The 27248-nt window shown below is 35.0% G+C and overlaps 1 protein-coding gene across 1 annotated transcript in view; it reads right to left on the reverse strand.

Moving 5' to 3' along the window:
• MTA3 (metastasis associated 1 family member 3) overlaps window positions 1–27248 on the reverse strand; it is a gene marked incomplete at its 5' end in the record, with an annotated part of 128906 nt that overhangs the window by 80327 nt on the left and 21331 nt on the right. The window contains 2 exons of the mRNA XM_029085643.1: window positions 16136–16253; window positions 16583–16646. Of these exons, the coding sequence (XP_028941476.1) occupies window positions 16136–16253; window positions 16583–16646 (182 nt within the window). The remainder of the gene's footprint in view (window positions 1–16135; window positions 16254–16582; window positions 16647–27248) is intronic.

The following is a 27248-nucleotide window of genomic DNA, read 5'->3' on the forward strand; positions in this document are numbered from 1 at the left end:
AGGATGTTCTTCCTTCAGTTAACATGTGAAAAACTCCAGTGTTTAGTCAGATGCCAGTACTTTAATGAGCTATTACAAGAATAAAAACATGTTCTCAAATATAGCAGTTCCATTTTCTTTGAAAAATCTAGGCTGCACTGGTACCTCGCTGAGCACACAAATGTTCGCTTTAGTCTGTTATTTCTTATGAAAAAAGCCAGTCTAAACACACATAGCATCATCAAGACGTGAAATAACCTGTACACTTAAGAGTCTGGAAGCAGACTGCAAACCAAGCATTGGCTTTTCTGAAATCATGTCAGGTTTCTCTAGCACATTCATTCTGGAGGGAAATGAGAATATGGTATATATTTATCTCTACCAAATACACAAGTTAAAACTGCACCATGCTGTCTGGCTAATATATCAGGACCAAACTTCACAATCACATTCTCAGAAAAACAAAGTAAATTACTTTCTTCTGACATGCAGATCTGCCTGCCTAATGGGACTTATGCTTCTGTTTAAGATAATTCATATCCAGTACTGAAGACAAACTGTTAATTTCTGGCAATCTTGGGTAGGATTTTAGGTCTATAAACTTATTCAATGGACTACACACTTGTCAATAAATTCATTTTTTTCCATCTGTGACAGATACATTGTGGGTGATGTTCTACATTTTCTAAATACTCTCTGAGCACTTCAATCTGTTAATATATAGTTTTTAAATACTTTTAATGTTAGTTAACTGTTTCGGGACATCATATCCTGGAGATCAGAATTGAAGAAGCATGACAAAACCCAATGCCTGGGCAGGGCTTACTTCTCACAAAGAGAACACATCGTAAAAACAGAGCACAAGTATTGAACCAAAACATGTCACTCTCTGGAATGAATTTTGCAAAAAGATGACAAAAACTGCAATACTACACATCTTACTTCAACTAGAGGTAAATAAGCAATTGCTACTACAAAATATTGCTGTACCTGTTGAAAAGGGTAAATCTGAAATATTGACAAACAGTATTTTGTAATAGCAGGATATGAGCAACGGAATATCTATACCAAAAGATTCCAAGCACATATAATGTAATATCTGCAGTATTAAATATTACTGCAACAGCGGCAGATAAAGAGGTTTTCAGAAGATATATGGCCTCTGCCAAACTGCACTTACAAAAAATGCTTCATTCCCGATTTTCCACTTAAATGTCAGGATACTATCATTTAAACAGGAAGAAAAGTAACCTAAACAGATGAAATCATGGAGGCAGTCAAGCAGAGCTGTGGGAATCTTTGAAACTTTGAAATTCCTAATTTCAGGAATAAAAAATTTGTTTACTTCCTTTGAACATGCTGAAAGAATCAATATAGGAGAATCACGTAAGATAAATAGGTCTTCCTTCCAGAGGTCTTCTTTCCAAATAGTAATTATAAAAAAGCCCTTGTTTTTCTTTAGCTCTCTGTCCTTTGTTAATCATGCCTATATCTTATACTATAGGATTTTTAACATAGTAGATCTCTTTAAAACTACAACAAAATTTCTGTTAATACCTCTACATTTATCTTTTACGTTGTTCAATCCGACAGAGAACTGTAAGACATTCAAACTGAATAGGTATAAAAGTTGCCATAATATTCATCCCTGAAAATTCCAGGACACAAAACACAATGAGGGAGCTTAACTTTTAATGTTTTCAGTGTTACATATGAAAAGGTTCTCAGGTTCCGTTTTACAAGTGTTACCTTCCCTCACCACCATGACCGTAACAGTTATAGCTTATGAGAAGTGTTGGGCTATTTGTTTTGAATGGCTGGTATGATATACCAGTGTATCCAATTTATTTTGAGCACTGCTTTTAAGTTTATGACAGCCAATCTAATCCTGAAGATTAATTTTACTGGAAAACATTAGTAGATCAGCAGAAATATGCCTAGTTTTCTCCTCATCAATCATTCAGTGCTTTACCTCTCATGGTTCTAACAAAAAAAAATGAATTTTAATTAAAAAATAAAAGAATTAAGTTCTGCATTTCAGTTAGGAAAGCATGATCTGCCCCCCAGATAACAACTGTAAGAAATATTTACAAAACAGAAGTAAACCAAATGCAATTTTTAAGTGAATGCAATTAGGATGATCTCCGAGAAAATAAAGGTCTACTTAGTCTTTTAGACTTCACTTCCTGCAGATAAATACCTCCAAGGTAATTAGCAGATTAAGCAAGATTCTATACTCTTCTTATAATGTATCCAACTAAAAGGAAACAACTTGCAATATGACCATTTTCCTAGAGTGCAATTCTCTTCATTTTACAGCTATATAACAATGCTGCAATATTGTATCATTTTAAGAAACTGAAATATGAAATCTATAAAAGTTGCATTCTTTAAAAAATATGGTTTTCAGGGAAACAATGCCAATTCTATTTTTAATGACAAACAGTTGATGAGGTATCTGACTGAAAAATAGCCAGAAGAGTTTTTAGAGACATCACTTGTCAGGTACAATATCTTATTTGTCTATTTTTCAAAAAACCTTTTTATTCTTTTCAAAAAGTAATTTAGTGGTCACTTCAGTCCAAACATATAAACTAAACACCTGTAGTACTCAGCTTTCTGAGTAAATCCATTCTTTCATGATATGCAAAACAGAGGTATCAGCTGCTGGATCCTTAATCACACAGGAGAGAAAATACGTAGTTGCAATTTTTTGGCCATAGTAAGAAGGCAGACCTATCCATGGAAAGCACTTGGACACCAGACCAATAGTTCGTGCCACAGAGTTCCTTCTACTATGGAAATTCATTTAAGGCTTGATATAATATCTTCAACTCAGCCAGCAGTTTTGACTCATGCATTAAATACCTAAACTCACTAGATACCTAAGCACATGAACTTGAAGGCATTTGTAGATGCTTTTGTTCTTAAAACTTGGCATATATCTAAGAAGTAAATTCAGTGTCTTTGTGCTTCAGTTTTATACCTGTGAAAAGAGATACAGGAGTACCTCTTAGCTACATTGCAAGGATGCAAAAGAGAGATATTTGGCAGTTCTTAGCCTCTCTTAGTGCAGTTCAGCGTGCAACACAATGAAGCTTCTGTTACTGAAATACGTGATCAAGTTTGGTAGATATAGCATTTAGCAGATTTCTTTCAGAACTGTTGGGCAGTATAAGAACTGCAGATAATCCTAAATGTCTTTTGGACATAGCTTCACTTACTATATAATATTGTAAAAATAAGCAACTAATCACTGAAAATGTCATTTCAATTTATGAACCACCTTCTCATGCTGCTATTTAGACTGCTGATCTGCAGACTTTTTCTCTCATTTACACATTAGAAAAATACCAGCACTCTGGATTTTCTCCTGCTCTCTAGCTATGAACAAAGTTCCAGTCATAATGCCTGTCTGTCTCAAGTAAAATCTGATCATTCTCCTTCAATGAAAAGTTCATTAGTACCTCTCTAAAAACAGTCAGCATATTCATTCTGTACAAAATGAAGTATACATTCATACACAGAGGTTAATTAAAACGTCACACTGCTTTTGGCAAAAACTGATGTGGGGGTGGGGCATGCACAGTTTAACTGAGAGAGCAGGTTACAAAATGTTGAAGTAATTGCCACTGGGAAAAGGTGCTTAACATGAAGTATAGGAGGAAAGATATCTTTCAGATGGATGTACAAACTTTATCTACTGACATTTAATGAGTTCAACTCTGCATGAACAGAATTCACGGTAAACAGCTAGCTAACTTGGCCTAAACTAACAGAAATCACATCCCTTCTCACTATAAAAGTTCTGCAGAACTAGAATTCTTATGACTTCTAAAAAAAACTACTTATAATTCTCATCAGTACTGATAATCAAAAAACATCCAGATAAAAACACTCAACTCTGCAAAAAATAAAACTGAATTGTGTGCAAATAACTTCTCCAATTAAAGTAACATGAAAAAGCTTAGATATTTTTAAAAGTATAAGCAAAAAAAGAAAATTATCTGTTTACCTTTCAATTGCAGAACAATTCCTCCCCCTAGGTTGCCTGACAGATGTATATTCAAGATTTCAATCAGTCATTCAGATAACGAGTTGTATATTTACACAAATCTTTATGAACATCATGCATGTATAAAGACTAGAAATGAAAAACAGACTATACAAAGACTATATAAATAGAGACTAGAAATTAAAGATACCAGTTGATACAAGCCCATTATTTGTCTACAGCAATTTAAACTGCTACTGAGTATTTTCCAAACCAATAAGACACGCATAGTGCAATCGCCTCCTATCCTCTAGGGCTCTCGTCTATTAAAAAAAAAAAAAATAAATAAAATAAAATAAAATCAGTCATTCTTCACTCAAAAACTCACTTTTGAACTAAAATTGCTTCCAACTCCAATGACCTTAGAGCTCTCCCAGTGGTCAGCCTTGCAGTGTTTATAAATCAACCACTGATGATCAAAAGACATTCATAAAAGCATTCAAAAGAGCTTTAATTAATCATGTGCTAAATTCCTAGAAATGAACAGAAAGATTTACAGTTGGGCTCAGAATAAACTAAACTGTAACCACACAGTAATGACAAACTTTTCCATAATGCTGCATCAAGAACAGCTAGGCTTATGGGAAAGTCCAGTGCTGGAAAAAAGGAACAAATAAGGTTGCCACTGCCTCTTTCCCAAAACCCTGCAGAAAAGTATGCTAAAAAAAATTACCACAGATCTGAAAACATGGAGGCATAATGTCCTAAAATCATACCATTCCTCACTTTATAGTCCTTACATTAAATCACATTTAGGTAGAATCCTCATTGTTACATAAAAATAAAAAGTCCTTTCATTTTAGCTTTTTATGGCAATTCTAAATTAATCTAAATCAATATATTGCATAAAACTACAAAGTCACCTTCAGTTCCAAGGTAAGGACAAGTATTCAACTAATTAAAAGATAACTGAAATTCACCTTTATTTTGGAATTGGCTTGTTTTACTCACTCCTTTGATATCTATGATTAAACCTGTACACTGTGACTTGCACCAAGATTCCTCACCCCTCATCCCCATTTTACATTATGTTTTTGGTTGGTAGATGCCATGGTCCAGTATCTATTCCAATCTGAATACAGAAAGACTGCAACAGTTTTTCTGAATTCCTGAAATAACAACACATGAGGTAATGCAAGTTTTCAGGAAAGCATAGTGAAAATGATTCTGTGTATAAATACTAACAGGACCATACTACACATAAATTTTATCAATATTGAAAATTCTTGTTTTGGAAAGAGGGGAACCACAATGCACAGACACTGTATTCTTCAAAAAACCTCCACTGAACTAAAATGAAATCTCTAGTCCTGCAGTTTCTGTTTTGTTTTGGTTCTAATGAACTTAATGTTATGAATATGCAAATTTCTTTTGACTACTGTATTCTGAAGATAAATAGGGCTATTCATTTGCATAAAGTTAAACAAAACATATACTTTAGAGAAGAACTTTTTCTTCAGGATGAAATGTATTTGACTTACTCAAGTGTAAAAAACACATTTCATCTGCATTCGATATTTATTTTCCATCTTCCACAGAATAAACTTAAAAGAAAATCAAGATTCACAGTAAAACAGCAAAGGAAACAAAAATGTGAACTTACAATAAACCCATTTAGGCAAAGTTACTGAGGTAGAAAAAACCAGCAAAGTCAATTAAATCCTAAGATGCTGCTTAAAAGGTGATTTGAGCGCTCACTGCAATACATTATTTAGGATAACAAGCACATACACAGCATACAACAAATAACTGTATCCTTCATAATACTGACTACCCGAGAGAACTCATTTAGTATTTGAGCAATCTCAGCCAAGGTTCTACAGCTATTATTAATAAATAAAACTTTCAGACAGCAATCATGCACAACCTTCCACACCAACAACACAGCGCAGACCACGCCTAAGTCTCCTCAAGAAGCTAAAGACAGCAGGAAATCATTGCTTTGTTGTTATGATAACTAAAACTCCAAATGACCTCTCTTCAAGTATAAAGCAAATTTGAGAAACATAGACCCGCTTTTACCATTTGGAGCAGGGACAGGGGGAAAAAGAAGACCACTCCAACAATCCTGAAGCACAACGATCCAAATAACTCATCTCAGTTGCTGAATAGTTCTTATAAGATGTAATTGCTAAACAGCACAATTTCCAACTCTTCTGATTTATCATTTGACTGTTAACATAGTTGTGAATGATCTGAGAACTGAAGCTCAGAAATTTCCGTTACCACACTGTATAAGAACACTACAAGTATAGTAAGTATATAATACAAGAAAAGAACCAACTTAATCCATGTAACTTCTTGTTTAATCAAAATTATACATGCACTTAATACCTCAACAAACTGTACTGAAAGACAACAAATATTTTTAAATTACATTACTGAAAAGGCTTCATAAAACACTATGTTTTACAATGTAAAGCTCCCAAATACCTAACTGAGCTTCTGTAGTGTATGTGGCTGGAACCCTAAACTACAGATTTCCCTTGCATCTGCAAGGTTAGGCATAAGTAAATTAAGTCTTCACCAAAAACAGGCACAAAGAGGACATTTACATGTTCTTTGTTTTATTTATAGTAAAAACTAGTAAAAGTCTATAAACATGTGTGATATTTCCACTGGGCTAGCCCCCAGCTAGCAGCCAACGTAGCCATTCACCCACTTCTCCCCACCCCCAGGGGTCAGGGGAGAGGACTGGGGGCAAGGGAAAGGAGACTCACAGGTTGAGGTAAGAACAATTTAGTAAAAGAAAACTTAAAATAATACTAATATTAAAATAGAAGTGATAAAATATGCAAATGAGTGGTACACATGCAACTGTTCACCACCCGCTGACCAAGCCCAGCCTGTTGCCAGATAATGGTCCCAGAGGAGCGACAATCCTGAACTGAAACCTCAATCCTGGAAGAGCAAGAGCTCAAGCCAAAGTCAGAGAGAGCCAAAAGACAAAGAGCCCCTCACTAATATACTGGACATGATGGGATATGATATGGAATATCCCATTGGCAGATCCAAATGCCAATTTAGCTTATTAATTTAAATATTTCGCACCCCCTTAGATCTTGCACTTGTAAACTAACAAAACACAAAGTCCTTCACTTCCAGCGACAAAAATGAACACACTGGTATGTTATCAGTGTTTCTCTCATAACAAGTCCCAGCTGAAAGCAAAACGCAGCACTATTCTAGCTACTAAAAAGACACCCAGCTCTGTTCCAGCTAAAAGCCAGGACAACATGCATTTAACTGCCCAGCATATAAATCACTAACTCAGCTCCCTAGTAGAGAGATTGGCAAGACTGATGTAAAGGATATTATAATCCTATTAAAATCTGACATGAACAACACTGTAAAGAGTATTTTACTATTTGTGATGATCATGAATTTAATTATGAAAAATTTACTCCACTGAGCTTAATAAAAAGAAAAAATCTGCAAATCAGACAAGTGCCTACCATATTTAAATTTTCTAACCCTCAAGAAATAGCTCCTTCTTTTAGAAGGTATTATAGACAATTTTTTCACATTAAAGTCAAAAGTGCAACCAACAGAAACTCCACTTGAGAGCAAAATACATTGGAGTATGCATCAACCGGACTTCTATTCTGATGTATTACTTTGTCGAGATTCACCTCATCTAACCTTAAACATCTTCTGATCTATTTTAGATATCCATCTTCAGCTGAGAAGAATGAAGTCTAGGAAGTATTCTACTCTAACCAAAAAGGTAAGTCTTACTGGGTTAGCACAATCACATTCTGTCTCGTATTCTATGCCAATTTCCACAGGTATGAACTCCTGAATCCACTTGTTGTATCTTGTTCCATGCACTCCTGAAACAGAAGAACACCTTGTTCTTTAAATAGAAAGCCATAATCTTTTAGTTGAATCAGTCACACTCAAAGATCTCTCTGCTTCTGGCATATTCTGACTGGTATTTTGAAATAATAATTTATTTTGCTGCTAACTTACTACATTTCTGACAACTTTGAAGCTTCAAGACATTTCACACTGAACTTGCTAGAATAGATTTCTAGAAGGTTCCTAGGCATCATCTTGAAGCAAATGCAAGTTTGGCATAAATGTTTCCTTTTATACTTGCTCCTGAAGGTAGTTCTGGGACCAGCATTTGAGCTTTGCTTTCTGCTGTCTAAATCCCAGTAAGGCCATCTTGAATTGACTGGAAAACTGGTTTTAGACAATAGACTATGGACACACAGATTGCTCTATGCAGAATAAAAGAGGTGTGTAAGCTACTACACACAGTTCCTCAACCTCATCCAAAAAAGTACTTTATAGCTGACAGCTTTTTCCATGAAAATCTTCTCCTCACAGGGCTCATCAAAGAGCCTAGTGCTGCTGCTGTTGGCACCTTCTGTGTGCACAGGAAAAGCAATTCTTTCTTTGACGACTGTACCTAAGCAACCGGCTTTAAACTAAATCCACTGATTTACTCTTGTAATTGCAATTTGGTTCACTCACAAAGGAAACACTTAACTACTTCAGGACCACACTGCTTCGAAATCATCATCCCTCATGATTTCTTAAAGCCAGTTAAAAACAAAAGGATAGACATGTGCTATCTGTGAAATACTAAACTCAGGAAAAAGGAGGCAATATTTTCTGAATTTTATTTTCTAAGAATGGCCTATTTATGTGTTCAGTTCTCATATCCAGCAATTGGCTCGACTGACCATTTAGCACAAATTACAGACCATATTTTCTGAAAATTGATAGGACACTAAGACACAGTATTTGTCTGTCCTGTCAGCCATTTCTCATAGCAACACATTATCTGTCTTCAGAGTCTAACAACTGCACAGGTCTCCAATTTTTAATACTGAAATATCAGAATACATAATATTCTAAAAATATTTCATATTGCCCGATTTTTATCTTCTCACAACAGAATGAAATCATTGCAACTACATCAACACTACTACAGATAATCCAGCACACAAACTTGACAGAATCAATTGTACCTTTCAAACAACTACTGGAGGTCTCTGGCTAGTATGAGTGATTTTCAAATTCAGCAGCAGTTCTTCCAATAAATGGGAGTATTATGTACCATGAAGTAACAGAACAGATTCCCTCCTCATGAGATTACAGCTGAGTTCCACTATTCTAAAACTTACTTTTACTTTATTAACTGAAATAAAAAATTTAGTGTATGAGAAGCGTTTAAAGAACCAGAAAATACAATGCACTGAGTCTAAGCATCCTGTACTTTCATAACTTTAAAAATCCAAATAGTATGTAGATGAGTTTCTTATTTGTCTCTTTAGTTCTAACAGTTTTTAAACTTAAAATCCTGGAATTCCAATACTGGCAAATATTAACAGGCTTGAACTCTGAGTTTAATACTTTCTATCTGATATGTCAAGTCTATTAGAAACAACAAGCTCTTACAACTGTGTTGCTGTAAGAAGCAAAAAAACCAAAACAAAACAAAAAAACCCCAAAAACCAACAGAGAAGACATTAGGAAATATCTCTAAAATAATTATTTTGTTCTTTTTCAAAACAGACAAAGAGTTCAGAAGTTCTCTGTTCTCTGAACATCACCCAAAATTTACAGCTTAAATTTACTCAACTGCTCCCCTTCCTATTAAGCTCTCAGCTGCTTCATAGAATCACAGAATGGTTTGGGTTGGAAGGGACCTTTAAAGGTCATCTAGTTCCAACCCCCCCGCCATGGCAGGGACACCTTCCACTAGACCAGGTTACTCAAAGCCTCATCCAACCTGGCCTTGAACACTTCCAGGGAGGGGGCATCCACAGCTTCTCTGGGCAACCTGTTCCAATGTCTCACCACCCTTACAGTAAAGAATTTTTTCCTAATGAAGAAATTGAACTCTATTAATTCTAAAATGCCTTGTCTTCAGGAAATGGAATTGACTGCACACCAAGTACTATTTCTAGGTGCTCTCTGGATATTTTCAGATGTGCAAGAGGGACTCTGGGTTTTTATATAGGTACTTTGAATATAGTTTATGATTTATTGAAAAGAAAAACAAAAGCTTTTAACAGAATGTCTTTCTTACAGGCTACTTCATCCATTTCAGAGACTCTAATTCCTCTTCCTCTCTATGACTTAGTAAGGAGACAGTCTTCTTCCCTGCCAACTCCAAACTCTTTGTACTGCTTTAAATCATCAGAGAGTACCTAATTGTGTCAGATTCCTGCTCCATAAAGAATTCCCCAGAGCCCAGAGCACAGTGGTCTGCTTTTAAACCTAGATACAAGACATAAGCAGTACTGAGCTAGGAACAGGACTGCAGCTGGGAGAAGACCATTAGCATGAGAAAAATCCCATGCACCCACACAGACCCAGTACACAGACATCCCTGTAACAGTGACTCTAAGATCAGCCCTCCAGGCTAATTAAAACAGGGATTTGTGAACAGTTTGCCATTACGGGTGGCAGCACTCAATTAGGACTAGCAGTGCTTAATAATACTAGCAGAGAGTTCTCTAGATAAACCTTTAAAACTCATAATTCCCTACCATATTTGTCAAGGTCTAAGACCTTGGCAATGTGATGATTAAAAAGGGAGCAAATAAGAGAAATTCAAGTTAACTGTTAGCAGATAAATCTAATTCTCTGCATTTGTGATGACTGGACAAAACTGGAGAGGTTCACATGCTTCATGAGATGACCTACCTCAGAATGACGCATCTGTAGGAGAGGTTACAGAACAATTATACAATATGAACATTAACAGGTTATTTGAGTTTGGACAAGCATCTCTTCAAAATTTCTACAGGAACTCAAGGATGCAATAGCTACTAATAGTGACACGTGAACTCAAATCCATTTGTGTTACCTAGGGTGTGAAGGAGGGCACATGGGCTAATGGGAAACAGTGGGCAACCAAGCACTGTCAAGGCTCGCAGCTATGCTAGCAAAATTAGTAGAAATTGCAACAAAGATATACTGAAGATAAGTCAGAATGCCTTTTACAAAGAAAAAACACACTTCACATACTCACTGAAGTTCTGCAAAGAGATCATAGAGATACATAAGGAAGCTCAAGGTGACAAGATTTCTAACAGGCTTTAAACAAGTTCTAAGAAAACTAAGAAGCCACAAGAGATGTGATTGTCTGCATGGATAAGCTTATGGTCTGATTCAGAGTGGTTGTTCTTAAACTGGTGGGCTAAGTTTTCTTGAAAGCGTCTATTTTAACATTTAAACATTTTACTTTACCTAACGAAGCGCTGCTCTATCAAATCCTGGAACACAAAAGGTTCATTTATTATTGCTTGACAAAGCAAATGGAACATCAGAAAATTTAATTCAACAAGTTAAAGTTTCTTTAAGATCATAGGAGACAGTTATTCCAAATTTTATGATTTTTTTTTTTAAACATAATTTAGTATTTTTTTGTTTGGCTGGAGTTTTTTTTAGTCAGAGACTTACTCCAAATAGTTTTAATAGACTTACATATCATGAGCAGCACACAGTCATGATAAAGTTCTTAGGTTTATTTAGAAAATATCCTTTGCTTCAGAAGTTTTAATTGAGCTTTGACAGACTGGGAACAATTATTGACCTTTGTTGGCTTTGTCCTAGTCTTTCCACTTGATTCACAACCCTATGAATAAATAAAAGTAAGTCATTACTTAAGAAATTCTGATTTGGCCAATGATGTTATTTTAAACACTTGGCTTCCCTAACTACAATAACATTTTGATTGTATTTGTCATGCATTTTACTATGTGACAATTACAATCAGACATACGAGAGTATGCACGAGGTAGAAAGACTAGTGCAGGAATATGAGAGAAACCTTTTTTTTTTTTTTTAATGCATTAGAAGAAACCCTGTAGAGTGAAAAAAATTTCCCCAGTTACTCCTATTCTTAAGCATTATCCTACTTCATGAGCTATATCCCTAATGCCATGTTGGTACTTTTGTCTCATTCTCTGCTTTCTAGGCAACCATCTAACTTGTCATTGCATTGGTTGTTCCACTGCTGAGAAATACTGGTTGAAAAGCCAGAATTTAAAAACATTTGGTTTTAAATAGATCAAGTTGTGAGAACAGTAAGGATCAATTTCCATAAAAGCCTACCAAGTATCTAAACCAATTTGCCTTGGAGCAATCTCCCTGACCTTCCTCATACTTACATTTTCTTGTACACAAAACAGAACTAAATAAAATCTGTTAGTTAAAGATAATAGCTATTTGATCATACTCAGAAGAATTTATAAAAGTTTGCCTTTTAACCAAATCAGAATGATAATAATGACTTGCCCAAAGCAAAACTGCATAGGGTTGTTTTGTTGGTTGGTTGGGGTTTTTTAAACTTATTAGTCATATATTTTATAAGCTGCTGATCATATTCAGTAGGTGGATGCATCAGACAGCAGCTTATGGCCAACACATGCAGAGAACCAGGTACCCTGCCCCTGGACTGTACAGTAGGGATGCTTGAAATAAGATACCCTTTGCCCAAATGCATGCTTTGGTTCTCCGAGACAAATGTTTTTATTCTTGCTTTGTACAGAGGAGCAGAATGTTACCCCACACTGGAAACAGATTTTAAAATAAACAATTACTATATCCACAGAATAAGCGGAATGTGTTGTTAAAAGCAGAGAAAGGGCCTTCTTTAGCATCACACTAGCCAAAAGTTAACTCAATGCTGTAGTATGTAGTCTCCTGTTCTCCTGTGTAATAACAGCAACCAAAAAGACTCTAAAAATCTTCAAACTAGAGTCTAGAAAGACTGGAGCACTTGGCACTGCAAGGAGAACGAAGGATTTCAAACAACTGTAATATCATTCAAATCTGAAAACTTTGATCATAGTTTTACTCTCAAAGTTGCTCATTAAAAAAGTCGTAAGAAATTGCAGAAAGAAATCTGGTCTGGTGTTTCTCCAAGGTTACAGTCTTCACCAAACGTGTAATCTAAGCAATTTAGCTAAACCACTACAAACAAAAGCAGCGTATACAAACAAGGCTTAGGCATTCTCAATCAAATTTAAACTTTGTTTTTTATTTGTTTACTGTAACTATGTAAAGGATTTATGATTCACTGTATCTCAAAGTGGAAAAACAGTTGGATATGTAATACTTTATTATGTACCTTGATTTTAATAAACCTTTTAGTCATTTAAAAAGAAAACATTATTTTCATTTCAAAAATTAAAGAGAAATATAGTTATCTAATTCACTCCTGGGGCAGGATGGGAGGGAGAAGGTATGTTGCATTATCCAAAGTTTGGCCTAAGCACCGGGGTTTTGGGGTATTTTTTACTCAAGGATGCAAAAAAAGGGGGCGGGGGGGGAATCTATTCTGACAAAAAAAAATGCATAGAGTTCTCCAATAAACACTAAAAAAAAGACAGTAATCCATTCAGATAGAACATAAATTATCACAGTATAGAGAAAATGCAAGCAATTTGAATTTTTAATCTACTAGAATATATTAGTGTGTTTACATCAAAATAATTTAATGTCTATAGAAGTCGTGGAAAGGCTTTCACAGTTCAAAGAACTTTTTCATTTTTCAGTCACTTTGTGACTGGTCTTCTGAAAGCTAATCTGAACCAGCATGTTTTCAGTCATTTGAACTGGATTTATAAAATAACTGATGGTGTGTGAACCTTTGATTTTTCTAATTTTATTTTTTTTTAAATGGCTTTGGGGATTTTCTGTAAACATCAAATATGCCTAGCAACAACCTTTAAAAAGGTATATTTTCTTTACATTAGAATTGGTGTGACAAATTTTACATGTGAATAAAATGCAAATACTTTCTATTTTATTATATAATACTACTATTAGATGGCATAAAACTTTGGTTTTCTCAAATGATCCCTAACTGACTCGAAGTTGTCTAAACTCTTTCTTTTAATTTAAGGTGATTGCTCTAGGCTTTTAGTTTGAGAGAGTCATCCATTACGTCATAATAACTTGGAGTACAGATCATTAGCCACTTTTAACAGTATAGTCTGAAAAATTTATTTCAAGATTCAGAAATCTTCACAGAATCTTTTATTTTTCAAATATATCTATTTTATTATATTAAATTTAAATATTGTTTAGATTTGTTTTCATTAATTAAAAGCTTGACAGTGAATGAATTAACTTTCACGCTGTCAGCTTCTGTGAAGACACAGTAAGAGCTGAATCACCTTTTTCTTTTCCTTGGAGGTCAGAAGGCTATGGAAACATTTAGACAACAATCAGTCAAAATTACAATAATTCAGATATTTTTACCCTCCTAAAACCAAACTTTTTTCCACCAGCCACTGGAAATAACTGCAGATAAAAGAAGTTCTCTGTATAGTGCCAGATCTTCAGTTTGTGGGCAATTTGGTGTTTCTGACCTTAATAAGTGATGGACTATTACTGCCTACTAAAGACAGCAAGAAGACTGCATCACTTATGGCACTTTGGGGATTAATGGGGAGTGAGAAAAACAAGACAGTAACACACAGTGGAATGCTGTCTTCATGATGTAAGAGAAAGATCATCTACTCATTTAACTGAATCAAGGATTTAACTCAGAAAGTTAAGCTCAAGAAGAACTTAGAAACTTTTTAAAAATATAGAATTTTAGAAAAAAATTAGGTAAGTAAAATCTCAATGGGAAAAACATTTACTTTGTATGTAGTATTCACTATTCTATAATTAGGCTCTGCCTTTAGTAATTTAAGTAGCAGAATTCAGTAGTAAAAGACTTCCTGACTGGCAGACAACCCCAGCTCATTGTGAAAATCTGATAATTCAACCAGCTACTTCGGAAGTACATCAATACTTCCTGGTCATTTGATACACACATTGAGACAGTAATTTTCTCTTGGTCCTCTGGGAAGCTTTCCTCTTGAGCATATGAGCAACTACATAATTATTTGTTTCCCCATGACAGGCACATTTTACAGCAAGAATAGCTGTATCATATTCTAGTCATAAATTTGTTCCCGAACAAGTCTGTACACCTTATAAATAAATCTGCAGACTTCCTACAATTTATTTCTGATTATTAAAAGAAGAGTCAGAATAATAATGCAGGTGAGCTACTAAACAGCATTCATCGTAAAATAATATGCCATTTCCCAGAAAACCAATCATTCTTGTTTTATACAGTTTATTAAATAAACTTTGTAGAAGTAATACTTGTTTTATATGAAAGAAAAAGCATAGCAGAAAAAAAAAAAGCCCATGATGAATGGAAAACACGTAATTTAAGGTTACAAATACACATATTTAGGGCACTTAGAACTTCTTTGACTTAGTGCATGTGATATTCCTCTCACATAATCTTTTCTTCTTCAGGAATAAATATCAAGATTCTTGAAAACAATATCTTTTCACAGATAATTTTCAGGAAACTTTTTCTTTTGTTAGCACTCAATGTAGAATGCACATTTCACTGACAAAACCATCTTATTTTAAAATTTACTAAGTAAATATAATTGCAAACATAACAAGACAGTTGCTCATGCCTCTTAAATAACATCCAAACACTAAATAAATATTGTACTTGAAATTTAGTTTAAAAGACTAAAGTTCCTATGTAGCAAAAGACTAAGGCACAGGTAGTTGTGCTAGATTATAAATAAATAAAATTTAATTTAAAAAATAGCAGTGATTTAAAAGATATGCCAAGGCTCGAAACATTTGTTTCAGTGTTGCTACAAAACAGACAAGATGCTTTGATAGAAGCCAGTATTTTAAATTAAGAAGACACAAAGACACACATTCTCTATGCAGAGCCTCTTTTAAAAGGGAGAGAAAGGATACAATTTTCACTTAGTTTATTACAATGTTATTACTCTACAAAATAGGTTGCTCCTCAACATCCTTCCATGAGGCCTACATCAAACAACTAACTGGAAGGTAGAATTAAATAAACAAACATTGAATGCCTAAATTGTGTTGTGCACAGCCTTGGAAAGGACAATGTATTTTCAACAGCTACTCAAGTATCCTTTCTTTCATCATAATATTTACTGGTATTCATCAATTTTCTAAGACCTACTATTTTACTTTCTCTACCTCTATGCTGATGAGTTTAGTTCAGAAAGTCAGCATAAGTAATGAACCAAGATGAGGATTTTAACTAATCAAATATCATATATTTACCTTCTGCAAGCATGTCTGGAACATCTGCTTGATATCTTGGTCCCACTCTGATTTCTCCCTTGTCTGCTAAAAGCGTTTTCAGTGATGGATCATATACCAGTGAATAAAAAAAAGCATCCTAAAACAGAACACACATTTGCAACAGCATAATGATTTTTAAAATTAGGTTTGTAATTCTCTATCACCTTCCATTTGGAAATTATTAAAGTAAGCCCTCTTGTACACTTTTACAGAGCACAGGTTTGGTACATTAATTCTTATTTTAAATAATGCAGATATTTCATGAGTACTTCTCAAAGGCTAATTGAAGTTTCTCTCATTGCTACGAGTTACTTTAGAACAGAGCAATAAGTTTTTCAAAATATTGTTTGCCCATTTATTAAAAAAACAGCCATAAAAAACCATAAACCCCTCCCAATATTTACCCAAACACAAGTCACATATTACCTCTTTCTCCAGATATGACAGCACAGACTCTGTCTCATTCAGAAGTGCAACACTGCATTTTCCCCTACAGAAACATAAGGAAGAATTGTTACTTTGTAAAAAGTTCAAAGTTCTATTAAGTCAAAAACTTATTTGCAGGAAAATGATCCAGACATACTTCATAAACTGTTTCATTAAAAATACAGTAAAATGCACATATTTTTAAGATATCAAAATTAACATCAAAGCATCAAAATGAATGTCTGTAATGACCCAAGCACTCAAATAGATAAGAATTCTGCAGAATTGGGAAACAGTTTCAGAAACAGAAAAGCGATGAAGGAATAAGAGGTAATATGGCAAATAATAAATACACATACAATTAATAAAAAGGCTGGATGAATTAAACCACCTCCAAGTGACTCACCTCCTGTAAGTTCAGTACCTAATTTGAAAAACAAATAAGCCAAACTAGAAACAATATGATGTTTTACCAATGTCCTGTAAAAGCAAAGTACTTTTCTTTCTTGAATGGAATTATTTCTAATAATTAATCATGGAATTCTATTCATTTCTTCTATGGCCACATTAAAATGCTAACTACTGTATTTTTGTGCAGGTTGCCAGTAGAAAGCTTCCCATTATTCAGGAGTGGTACAGACCTGCCCATGTGTAACACATGTAGATAATGCAACAGGAGTTTGACCTCAGAACCCCCAACTCTTTTCTCTCTCCTCTCTCTCTCATTCCCTTCTCCTCTTTGGCCTCAAATTCCTCTGCTTTTGACTTCTCTGCAAATAATCTCCAGAATTATTTTTAACAAATGGTATTTTAAGGAAACACACATAGATCTGGATGAAAAATGCTAAGTGTGCTGAATCATCTTGCTAGCAGCCAACATTTTTATGCTATCATTTTCATATGGCTATAGGACTTCTGCCCAGACCACCCTTCTGCCATCTTCTCCCAGCTCACAAATATCGAAAAGATAATTGACTGCAGAGATTTTAAGATAACACCAAAGATGTTATTATAAAAAGAGTTGCTCATTTCAATGAATGTTGACTGTTAAGCTCAACCACAAGCATCATATGCCAGTCAACTGATTATCATTAAGAGAACACACTCAGGTAATGTCTTACCCATTACCACTGCATATCAGAGGAAATGGGGTTAAAGCACACATGAAAGTCTGCAGTACACAACCTCCAGAATTTCTATTCATCTCTGCATCTGCCAGGAGACCCACATCACCAAAGAGAAACAGTGGGAAGACTAATATATATATTAAACAATTAGAAAGCTCTCTAATATTTATTCAGATATGAACTAGAGACTCTGATTCTCTGACTTAAGCTATATTCCTCCATCTTGACTTAACTGGTAACAACAGGATGAATTACCAGTAAATAGCATCAGAAGGTCCCAGTGATGTTAAGATTGCATATCTGGTTTTGACCCTTTTTTCAAATTAAAAATTTGAATTTTTTTTTCAATGAAATTTTATAAAAATTGTTTTTACTTCCTACAGAATTAAGCAAACTTTATCTCATTTGAGTGCTGAGAGAAAGTTTCAGACACCTCAGCAACATACAAATAACTGCAAACAAAAAAATAAGTTAGTCTTCCCTTACAATTTAATTCTGATGAGACTATCTTGTCCCTTCAGAGTCCCTCCTGTTCTGAGATGTACTTTGTATTTAAACTGATCACAAATGAAAAAATTCTTCCATTGAGCTGACAACAATATCAACAAAACTTGTTGTATTATTAAATCAGTGAGTGCTAAAAAGTAATTTAGATGTCTTCCAGGATATGAGACAACAAAGCTTGCCTATATAGATGCTCATGGTACTACCATCTCCTTATCAAATAAACCACTCAGGATTCAATTGCTTCCCCTGTCCTAGTAACCAGAGCTACAACCCATATCTTTTTTCTTTCTTTAAAGCATTAACCACGTGAAAGCTGTTTCCACTTTTCATGGGGTTTTTTGGGGGTTTTTGTTTGCTTGTTTTAGGTTGGTTTGTTTTGGTTTTTGGGTTTTTTTTCTCCTTTTTACTGTGAAACAAAGAAAAGAAGAATAAAAAGAAAGAACTAGAAAATAAATAGCAGCTTTGTGAGCGACTCATACGTAAGACTGTCTTGGACAATTCAATAAGGAGCTAATGAAAATTAACACTTATATGAGATGTCAGCACCTGAGTCCCAAAGGAGGGATTTTAAAGAGAGTAAGCTGAGATAGGACCTAATAGGCTTGAAAACTAAAGACAAAAAAGCGCCACATTTGAGTGAGACCCAATGGAGGAATGAAAAACATGTGGGAACATAATTCAGACAAGACCATGATAATGATCAATATTTAGAACAGAGAAGCGCGACAAGACTGCCCTTACTAAACTGTTCCAATTAAGACACAAGACAATTATAACCAACTCAAGAATTTAAGCTGTACAAAAAAAAAAAATCACACCAAGGCTATTATACAAGACAATGTTATGAATAGATTTCAATATAGGCTGGTCAAACAAGCTGGAGCAAAATTCTCCAGAAGATACACTTAATGCGTATCTCAGGGGAAGGGAAAAAAAAAAAAAAATCAGTCTTCTTGTTTGCACTGTCTGGGTAGTTGTCCTTTGGTAAGTTTTTTCTTAAAGTAACCAAAAATAAAGAAAATAATATATGCAGGTGTGACCCCACAGAGTCTGAAATTCTGTTATTAACAATTATTAATTGCCCTCCTGAATACAACAGAATGATGTTGGGTAATTCTGTACAGAGACAGCAATTGTTTCTTCCTGATCTTCATCAAGAAATGTTGATTTCTCAGTAGAGATTTGGAATACAGAAGTGTGAGTCACTATCTAGACAGTCTGAGAATAAAATAACATTAGAGGATATTAGGAAATATTATGCTTGTGAGGAAAATCTGATTTAACATATGCTGTTACTTCAATGTCAACCAGAGTTTAAACTAAAAAAAAGTTGCATAATGAAGAGGGGTAGAAAGGTTTTGTGCAGGAGTAGAACCCAGGAGTAATCTTTCCCATATCCGGCATAAAGGGAAAGAAGTGGGTAACAAGGTAGAGACACTTAGTAGAGGGGGAGAGCACTACCTGAAGTAAAAAAGGTTTTTCCTGAACCTTCTTAAATGTTTCAAAGGGTGTTTCAAAGGTTTCCAATTGAACAACCACTTTGAGCCAAGCCTTGTTCTCTTACAAGCATTCTGAATTGCAATGATGACAACCAAATCACAGACTAGGAACTGCGGAGTCCAAAGAGCTTCTGCTAATTATATGGAATTGATTTCCCAGTTATGGGAAGCCAATACTAAAAATACTTGTGTATTTTACTTTTAAGCGCAATTTAAGGGGCACAGGATGATGCTGACAGACACACACCAAAAGTCTTTACATCAAAATTTCAAGTTCTCCAGACTGCAAAGATATTTACAACAGGAGAGTAAGCTATTGCACAACACTAAAAACAAGAAAATAAAAGCACCATCGTAGTGATTTACATCTGCAACAGACCCCTAACTAGAGTTTGATTCTTAAAATATTCAATCAATATCTAGAATTGAGAGAAGAAAGATTTGTATTGCATTGATTCCTACTTAATTGGCTCAAGTTTGGCTCTGCTCATTTACAGAGCTGTCTCAAACACAAGAAAAAAAACAAACAAAACACATCTGATAGGTGAATACTACCAACCTCCCAAACAGGACAAGATTGTTTATCTGTGTCCAAAGATCAATAAACTTGGTATTATTTGATTGACACACTCTTGATCAAATAAACTTAAAACCAGAATGCACAGTAAATTGATTTTGGTACATCTACATGAACCAGTAAATACCTGGCATCTAAACATATGCATAGATCATACAGATTGTCCAGGCTTTTTATGCTGCATGTGGCTTTTAGTTAAAAAAAAAATAAAAAAATAAATAAATCAATTTAATCTTAATTAGAGCTAGAGTGCTGACTTTGAGCACTAAATGGGTAAGATTTAATCGCAGTCTCTTGGAGCAATCATGCACAACTGATGAGGATTTAAAAGAAGTTTGTAGATAATGTTCAATTTTTTTGCATATTCTTAAGGTTACAACTTTTATATACTTCTCACCACTGTTGTCTAGTCACGCCCTAAACAGGAAAAAACATTCCCCATGTGAAACAAATTTACAAAGGACAAAATGAAAGGAGACTTTGCATTCAGTAACAATTTACACCGTTTATATGTTTAAACTACTATGTTGTTAGCTGAAGAGCCAAAGCATTCAATTACTCTACTCGCAGATCTTACCTTAATAGTTGCAGAAAATGTTAAGAGGTAAATGTATGGATCTATGAACATACACACATTTGAAACAAGCTTTAACATGTTATCACTTAAAACTGGATTTACACTAATACTGTTCCAGTCTACATTACTGACCGAATCTTGTGCTCCGTAGCTGAGGAGAGTCTGCAAGAAAACACCGTGTAGAAAGAACAACGCACTGAGTGCCACAAAGACAGGTAAATATTTCCTTGGTCTGCACACAGTAAAACTGCACATTTTGGTATCTCACAATAATCACAACCATTTATGTACTTCCCATGAACCACTGTAGGAAACTCACTTGAGTTTTTCCTCTAGGGATGAATTCATGCTAAAAAGTAAAAAAAATCGTTACCTTTAGCACAGCAGCAGCAACACACACGTATGGAACAAAAAACACAGGAGGCTGGTTAGCAATGATTCTTCAGGGTGACATTACAAGGCTGCCCAGCTCAGAAGCAATGCACATCACTCCATGCAACTGAACTTAAAGGTCTCCACCATATGAAAGACTCCTAATTTGTAATTATGTCACTACAGGGAAATACGCGGTGACTTTCAGGCATTTAACTAACAGCCTCCCACCGAGAAATATACTTTCTCATACGGTTACTAGTACTGGCTATTGAACATATCTGAAAACAGGATTCTGGTCTAGATTGAATTTCATCTTAATTCATGTAAGAATTCTCTGAATTCTATTGGAAAAGAAAAAAAAAAAAAAAAATCAAACATGCATTAAAAATCCCTTTGCTCTAAATAAATGCAATCCAGGAAGGAAGAATTCCTTACTTAACAATCCAAATCATCAGGTAAGCACATGCCTATGTAAACAGATTCACTCCTTATCCAGTCTAACTTATGCCAGAAAATAAATCGGGTTTATAAATCTCACAGTAAGCTTTTAAAAATTAGCTAACATTTGTATCTCATATATATATATATATAAAAAAAAAAATATACCCACACACATATATATGAGTTATATAAACATACACACACAACCTCCTCATATGCCAGAAACTTCTAGTTTGCCAAGAATGCAAAAACTGGAAATCCTGAGGTAATACCACTAAATCCTAAAGTGCCATGCCTTAAAAAGTCACAACATTTCTTCTGTAAAATGACCTGCCCTGTCTGTCTTGAGCTTCAGACATTTGGTGTGTTTTCAATGAAAGAATCCCACATTCAGAAAAAAGTCCTTCTCTGCATCTTAGTTGTCTGATGTAGCAATATTAATGAAACCTGATGAGATCGTGAAGAAGAAAGCACAGCATAAGGAAGCTGTATGATAAAACTGAGTCATTCATTATGCACCTAAAAAACATCACACTTTTATAGGCAGTTTGTAAGCACACTATGTTTTCATAAACTGCACATACTGATGCTCCTTCTTCTGATAAATCTAAAAAGTGCTACCAACCAAAGTTACTTTACCCAGGAGCTAGGAGATAATTTAACAACAATAACCTAAAAAAATCCAAAAAACAACCACCAATGAACCAAACAAATCCCCAAACCACCAAGCTCTGGGGGGGGGAAAAAAAAAAAAAAAAAAAAAAAAAAGACTGTATTTTGGACTGCATTACTGATCAGAATGATGTCAAAAGATGCAGGAACCATTTCAGAACTGAGGGAAACCAAGACTCTTAAAGCTTGATACTTTAGAAGTTTAAGTACACTTTTTTGCATGTTTACAAATACAGAGAGGCTCCGAATTTCTTGATAAAAGTTAAATAACTCTTCTCATGATCAGACTATTTGGAAGCTCTTTAATGTCACACATGCACAGGATTCTGCAAAAATATCCACCTTCTCCCCAGTCATACTAATCAGCTTTTAATAAAATGACCTCATGCAATCACAATCTTTAGAAGGTTCATGAAGTCCTTTCTGTGTGGGAACGGAAGTAATAAACCAAACCTAGAGCATCTTAGGATAGTTTAGGAGGTTGGGGGGGGGACCCTCTTGGTTTTGTTGTTGTTTTTGTTTGTTTGTTTTTAAATAAAGAGTATGTATGAGAAGGATTCATAAGTTAGAAAGAACTGAAGATTTTTAGAATCAGAGTTCAGAAAGTTTTTCTGAATTAAGGCCACAGGTATATAGAAAGCATGAATTTGCTGCTTATGCCAAGCAACAAATATAATCATTCAAGTAATTTAAGAAATAAGTTCAGCAAGAATTTCAGCATCTGAAATTGTGTCCAAGAGAGCAAAAATACTCAGTGAAAACACAGTTTCTAGAAGAAAAAAAAAAAAAAAATTGTATATATATATACACACACCATGTGTACAAGAATCTCTGCACTTAGAGAAAAAGTAGAGTGATACAAACATATGTAATTAGCAACTGATAAATGTATAAAGAATATGGTAAATTATCCATCACTTGGAAATTTTTCAACTAAGCACGGATGTCTCACTGAAATATACAATTTAATTCAATCACAAACAGCTGGGAACACATCAACAGTTGCTGCAAAAATTGTGCAGCCTGAATCAGGTAAAAGAGCAACTAAAGAGATCATGACAATCCTGTACTGCTCTTCGTTGGTCCCAGGGAATGACTCCTGCCACCCTGCTGTAACCAAGAAAGAATTTTGACAAAGTAGTAGTTTATTTTTTAACTCTAACAAAAACCCACACAACTGTATCAACCAACTAAATCACTAACATGACAGCAAACAAATAAAATTATATCTTTGAAATCCTCTTTCCTCTTCACAAATGGCCACCAATTTTTGAAACTTTTCTCCATTCTCAAGCTGTTCTGACTTTAGTCAAATAGTCTGTATACAAGACTCTCTTTACTTTGCATAAATGAGCTCATATTTCTTTTTTTTTTTTTTTTAAGGGGGGGTGTTATTGCAGTTATCAGATTGACACCTGATTTTATTATGACATCTGAGAATGCTCAGGTTATGTATGCTTCCCAAACACTTAAAATAAAATACTACTAATAATAGTACTACTCATAAATAAACACAAAAAACCACAACCCCAAGATTGAAACAGTTACTAGCAAACAAGAACTAAGCAAAGATAATGAAATGGCAAGTTGAACCCTGATGGATAAATAGATTATTCTACACAACTCATATGAAGTATTAAATTTAAAAGCAATTACATATGATCTTAGAAGTTAATGCAATCTTTTACAGTAATCTAAACGTGTTTATCACCTATTAATTCTTGAGACCTTAATAAGAAAAAATAAATTTAAAGCCCAAGTCAGACAACCCAGTGCATCTCTCCAACAAGACAGCCATTGGCAGATTTTTATACAAGGGACACATTTCACCACGTGCTAAGTTTTATGGTGAATTTTACAACACTGGTAAGCAATTTCACCTTTATGATAACTTTCAACATTTTTTTTCCCCCCCTGTGTCTTCTCATACCTTTCCAAAATGCTGTATTTGGTAATGCTAAAATCTTTGAAAACCCAAGTTAAATTACACAGTGCTTCAGGTCAACTCAGCCCCTCTCTGGGGCTGGCACTGCTTCCAGGAGCCATCCGCATGAATTCTGGGTGCATTCACTGTGTGACACTAACGAAGGGGAACGTTCAGGGAGTCTGGCTGGCAGCATAACTCTGTTACAAGGACATCTGGGGATTACAGTGCCTGGCAAAACTGCATCTGCAGCCTGCAGGGATTAGGAAGGAAGGAGATAATTCACTGGAAGAGTGCTACTAACCTTACACATTTGAACAGATAGGAGAGGGAATAGTAGTAGAATAATTTCACTTGTGACTTGCCAAGTAGGCACTAAGGCAACAAGTCTTGTCTTTGAGACCCAAACTATAACATCAGCTCGTACTGTAACATGTGCCAGCACTCCAAATGGTGCTGCACTGAGCTAGGCAATTATAAATACGTTCCACTGCAGGAACACTGTGTCCACAAGGCAGTGTTGCCATGTTTAATTACTACTACACTACCTGCTTCTAATTATTTTCTAAATCTGGCTCTTTTTTTATGCCAAAACTTATATCACTTCCTAAAGCTACTAAAATGGCACAGTGACACCTCATGTAATGGGGAAACAACATGAAGTCTAAAAAAATCCCAATATTTATAACAAAACAAATTATACCTCAAGAGTTACATATAATGTATATAACAAAATAAAGAGTATGAGAATAAGGAACGAAGCTGTATTTCAGCAATTCAAAAGCAAACAAATTACAAATTATTGAAAACTCAACATTACAGACAAAAGAGCTTCAGATTTAGACTTGCATATCAAAGAAATCTAACCTGCTAAAACAACTGGAAGGCATCTCAACTATAAAGTAGTGGCACCAGCTGTATAAATGAGACATTACTGTATTTGTGATTGTGAATTAGAATAAAAGTAATCTCATTCATAGGGTTTTTTATTTGTGAGGGCAGGGGGCTGTAATTTGCTCTGCCATTCAGTTTAAAAAAAACCAAAAAAACAAAAAACATAAAAAGAGTAAAGTTAAGAAAAGAGGCAAGACAAGCAGTAAAAGTGTATTAGTAAAAATTAAATAAAAACATAACACACGAGGCAAAATTATATTATTCCCTTAAATTACAAGCAGAAAGGCAAGCAAACTCAGTTTCTTTTCTTGGTTGAAGATGTCGGTAAAAGTTCAAGATCTGTAGCTGCAAAAAGCAACTATACATGGTTCAGCCTCCATTCTCTAAAAAATCACTTTCAGCTTTCTCCTCTTCCTTCTCTTATATTCTTACTCTTGAGAGAACTTATCTCCATTCTCCGCTCTATTCCATTGTACCATTTACTTTCTCCTGTAAATCCAATTGTTCCTACCTAAGGGCTAAAACTGTAGATGGTAAGAGCAAAGGTGCACAGAACAGAGCTACTCAGAGTTTTATTGCATGAGTACCTGCTAGCTTTCTACATGGAGATGACTAGTTTGGTAGACCTGTGACAACAGTGAATGTCATCTATCCCGACTTAAGGCATGCAGTGTGTCCCATAGAGTCCTTTATTGGTTACATACGGACTAGGTAAGTAGACAATAAGCCTGGAAAAAAACTAGCTGGACCACCAGGATGAAAAGGTTGTAGTGAGTGGTACAAAGTCCAGCTAGCAGCTGGTTCCTGGGGGTGCCCAAGTGCTGATACCGGAGCCAGCAATTTAATATGTTTATTAACAATCTGGACAAGTTAATTGGATACACTTTCAGCCAGTCTGCAGATGATACTAGCTTGGATTTGTTTACTCTTAAGGTATGACAACTGAAGGGAGAAATTCTACTGCTGTCTTCAATTACCTAATGAAAAATCTGAGTAAGATGGAGCTCCTTTCAGAGAAGCACAGTGATAGGACAAGAGACAGTAGACAGTAAGTTTCAACAAGGGAAATATAAATTAGATGATGGGAAAGAAGTTTTCACCACAACGATGGTCAAACACTGAAAGAGACACCCAGAGAGGCTGAGGAATTTCCATCCTTGGATATTCTGAAGTACTGATAAGAGAAAGTTGGAGGAATACTATCTTCACATTTCTATCCTCTTTTAAAGGACAGGCTTATTAACAAAAGTTATGAAAATCATTGAGAATCACAGAATCTGAACACTAATAAGTTAAAAAGTTAAATAAGGAATATTATTTATTATAAAAGAGTTAAGATTGTTAAAACATCATTAGACCACATAAAGCTTCTTCCAGAATTCGTCTTGTAAAGTATCACGTGACAGCAGAGCCCTACAGCATTCATCTGTTCTGCAAAGCAGATTCAAGTCATCACTCTGCATTTGCCTGCTGTGCAGTGCTGCATGTACTATGAATTCACGTGTTTTTCTGGCTTCTTTGTGAAGCATGTACTGGAGAACTGCCATTGTATTTGCTCCCTGAGTTGTGAGGTGGGAAGACATTTACAATATTACTTCTATGTAATCTTCTCTTTATGAAGAGAATAGCTTATTTCAACATCTAAATGTCAGAGTGAGTAGAAGAAACTGCACAGGATTATTATCTCTGTGCTATATCTGGATAAGCAGAGACTTGACAGTTAAACAACTTTCTCTAAGTCAGAGAACAAGTAGCTGAAACAAGGACAAGAAATTAATACAAAAGACTCCAACTTCCAGTTTTTATGTTGGCAGTGAGAAAGATAAGCCACACATTTGCCAATGAGAGAGATAATATATATCCACATGCAAAGTGTTTCTCCTATTGGAGCATACACACTCCTTTTTGATAGCTTCTAGCCATTTATGGTCTGAAACGCCTGAGGGGAGCTGGATGTAATGAGAAAACAAAAATTCCTTCAGAATACAGTGTAAGAGCCCTTGTTTTACACTTACTACACTCTCCTCTGTCACTGTGCTCTTTCTTTTCCATTTCTTGGTACATCATCCCCTC

This window comes from Antrostomus carolinensis, unplaced genomic scaffold (genome assembly GCF_000700745.2).
Source record: "Antrostomus carolinensis isolate BGI_N321 unplaced genomic scaffold, ASM70074v2 scaffold10016, whole genome shotgun sequence".
In the NCBI taxonomy this organism is placed as follows: Eukaryota; Metazoa; Chordata; class Aves; order Caprimulgiformes; family Caprimulgidae; genus Antrostomus; species Antrostomus carolinensis.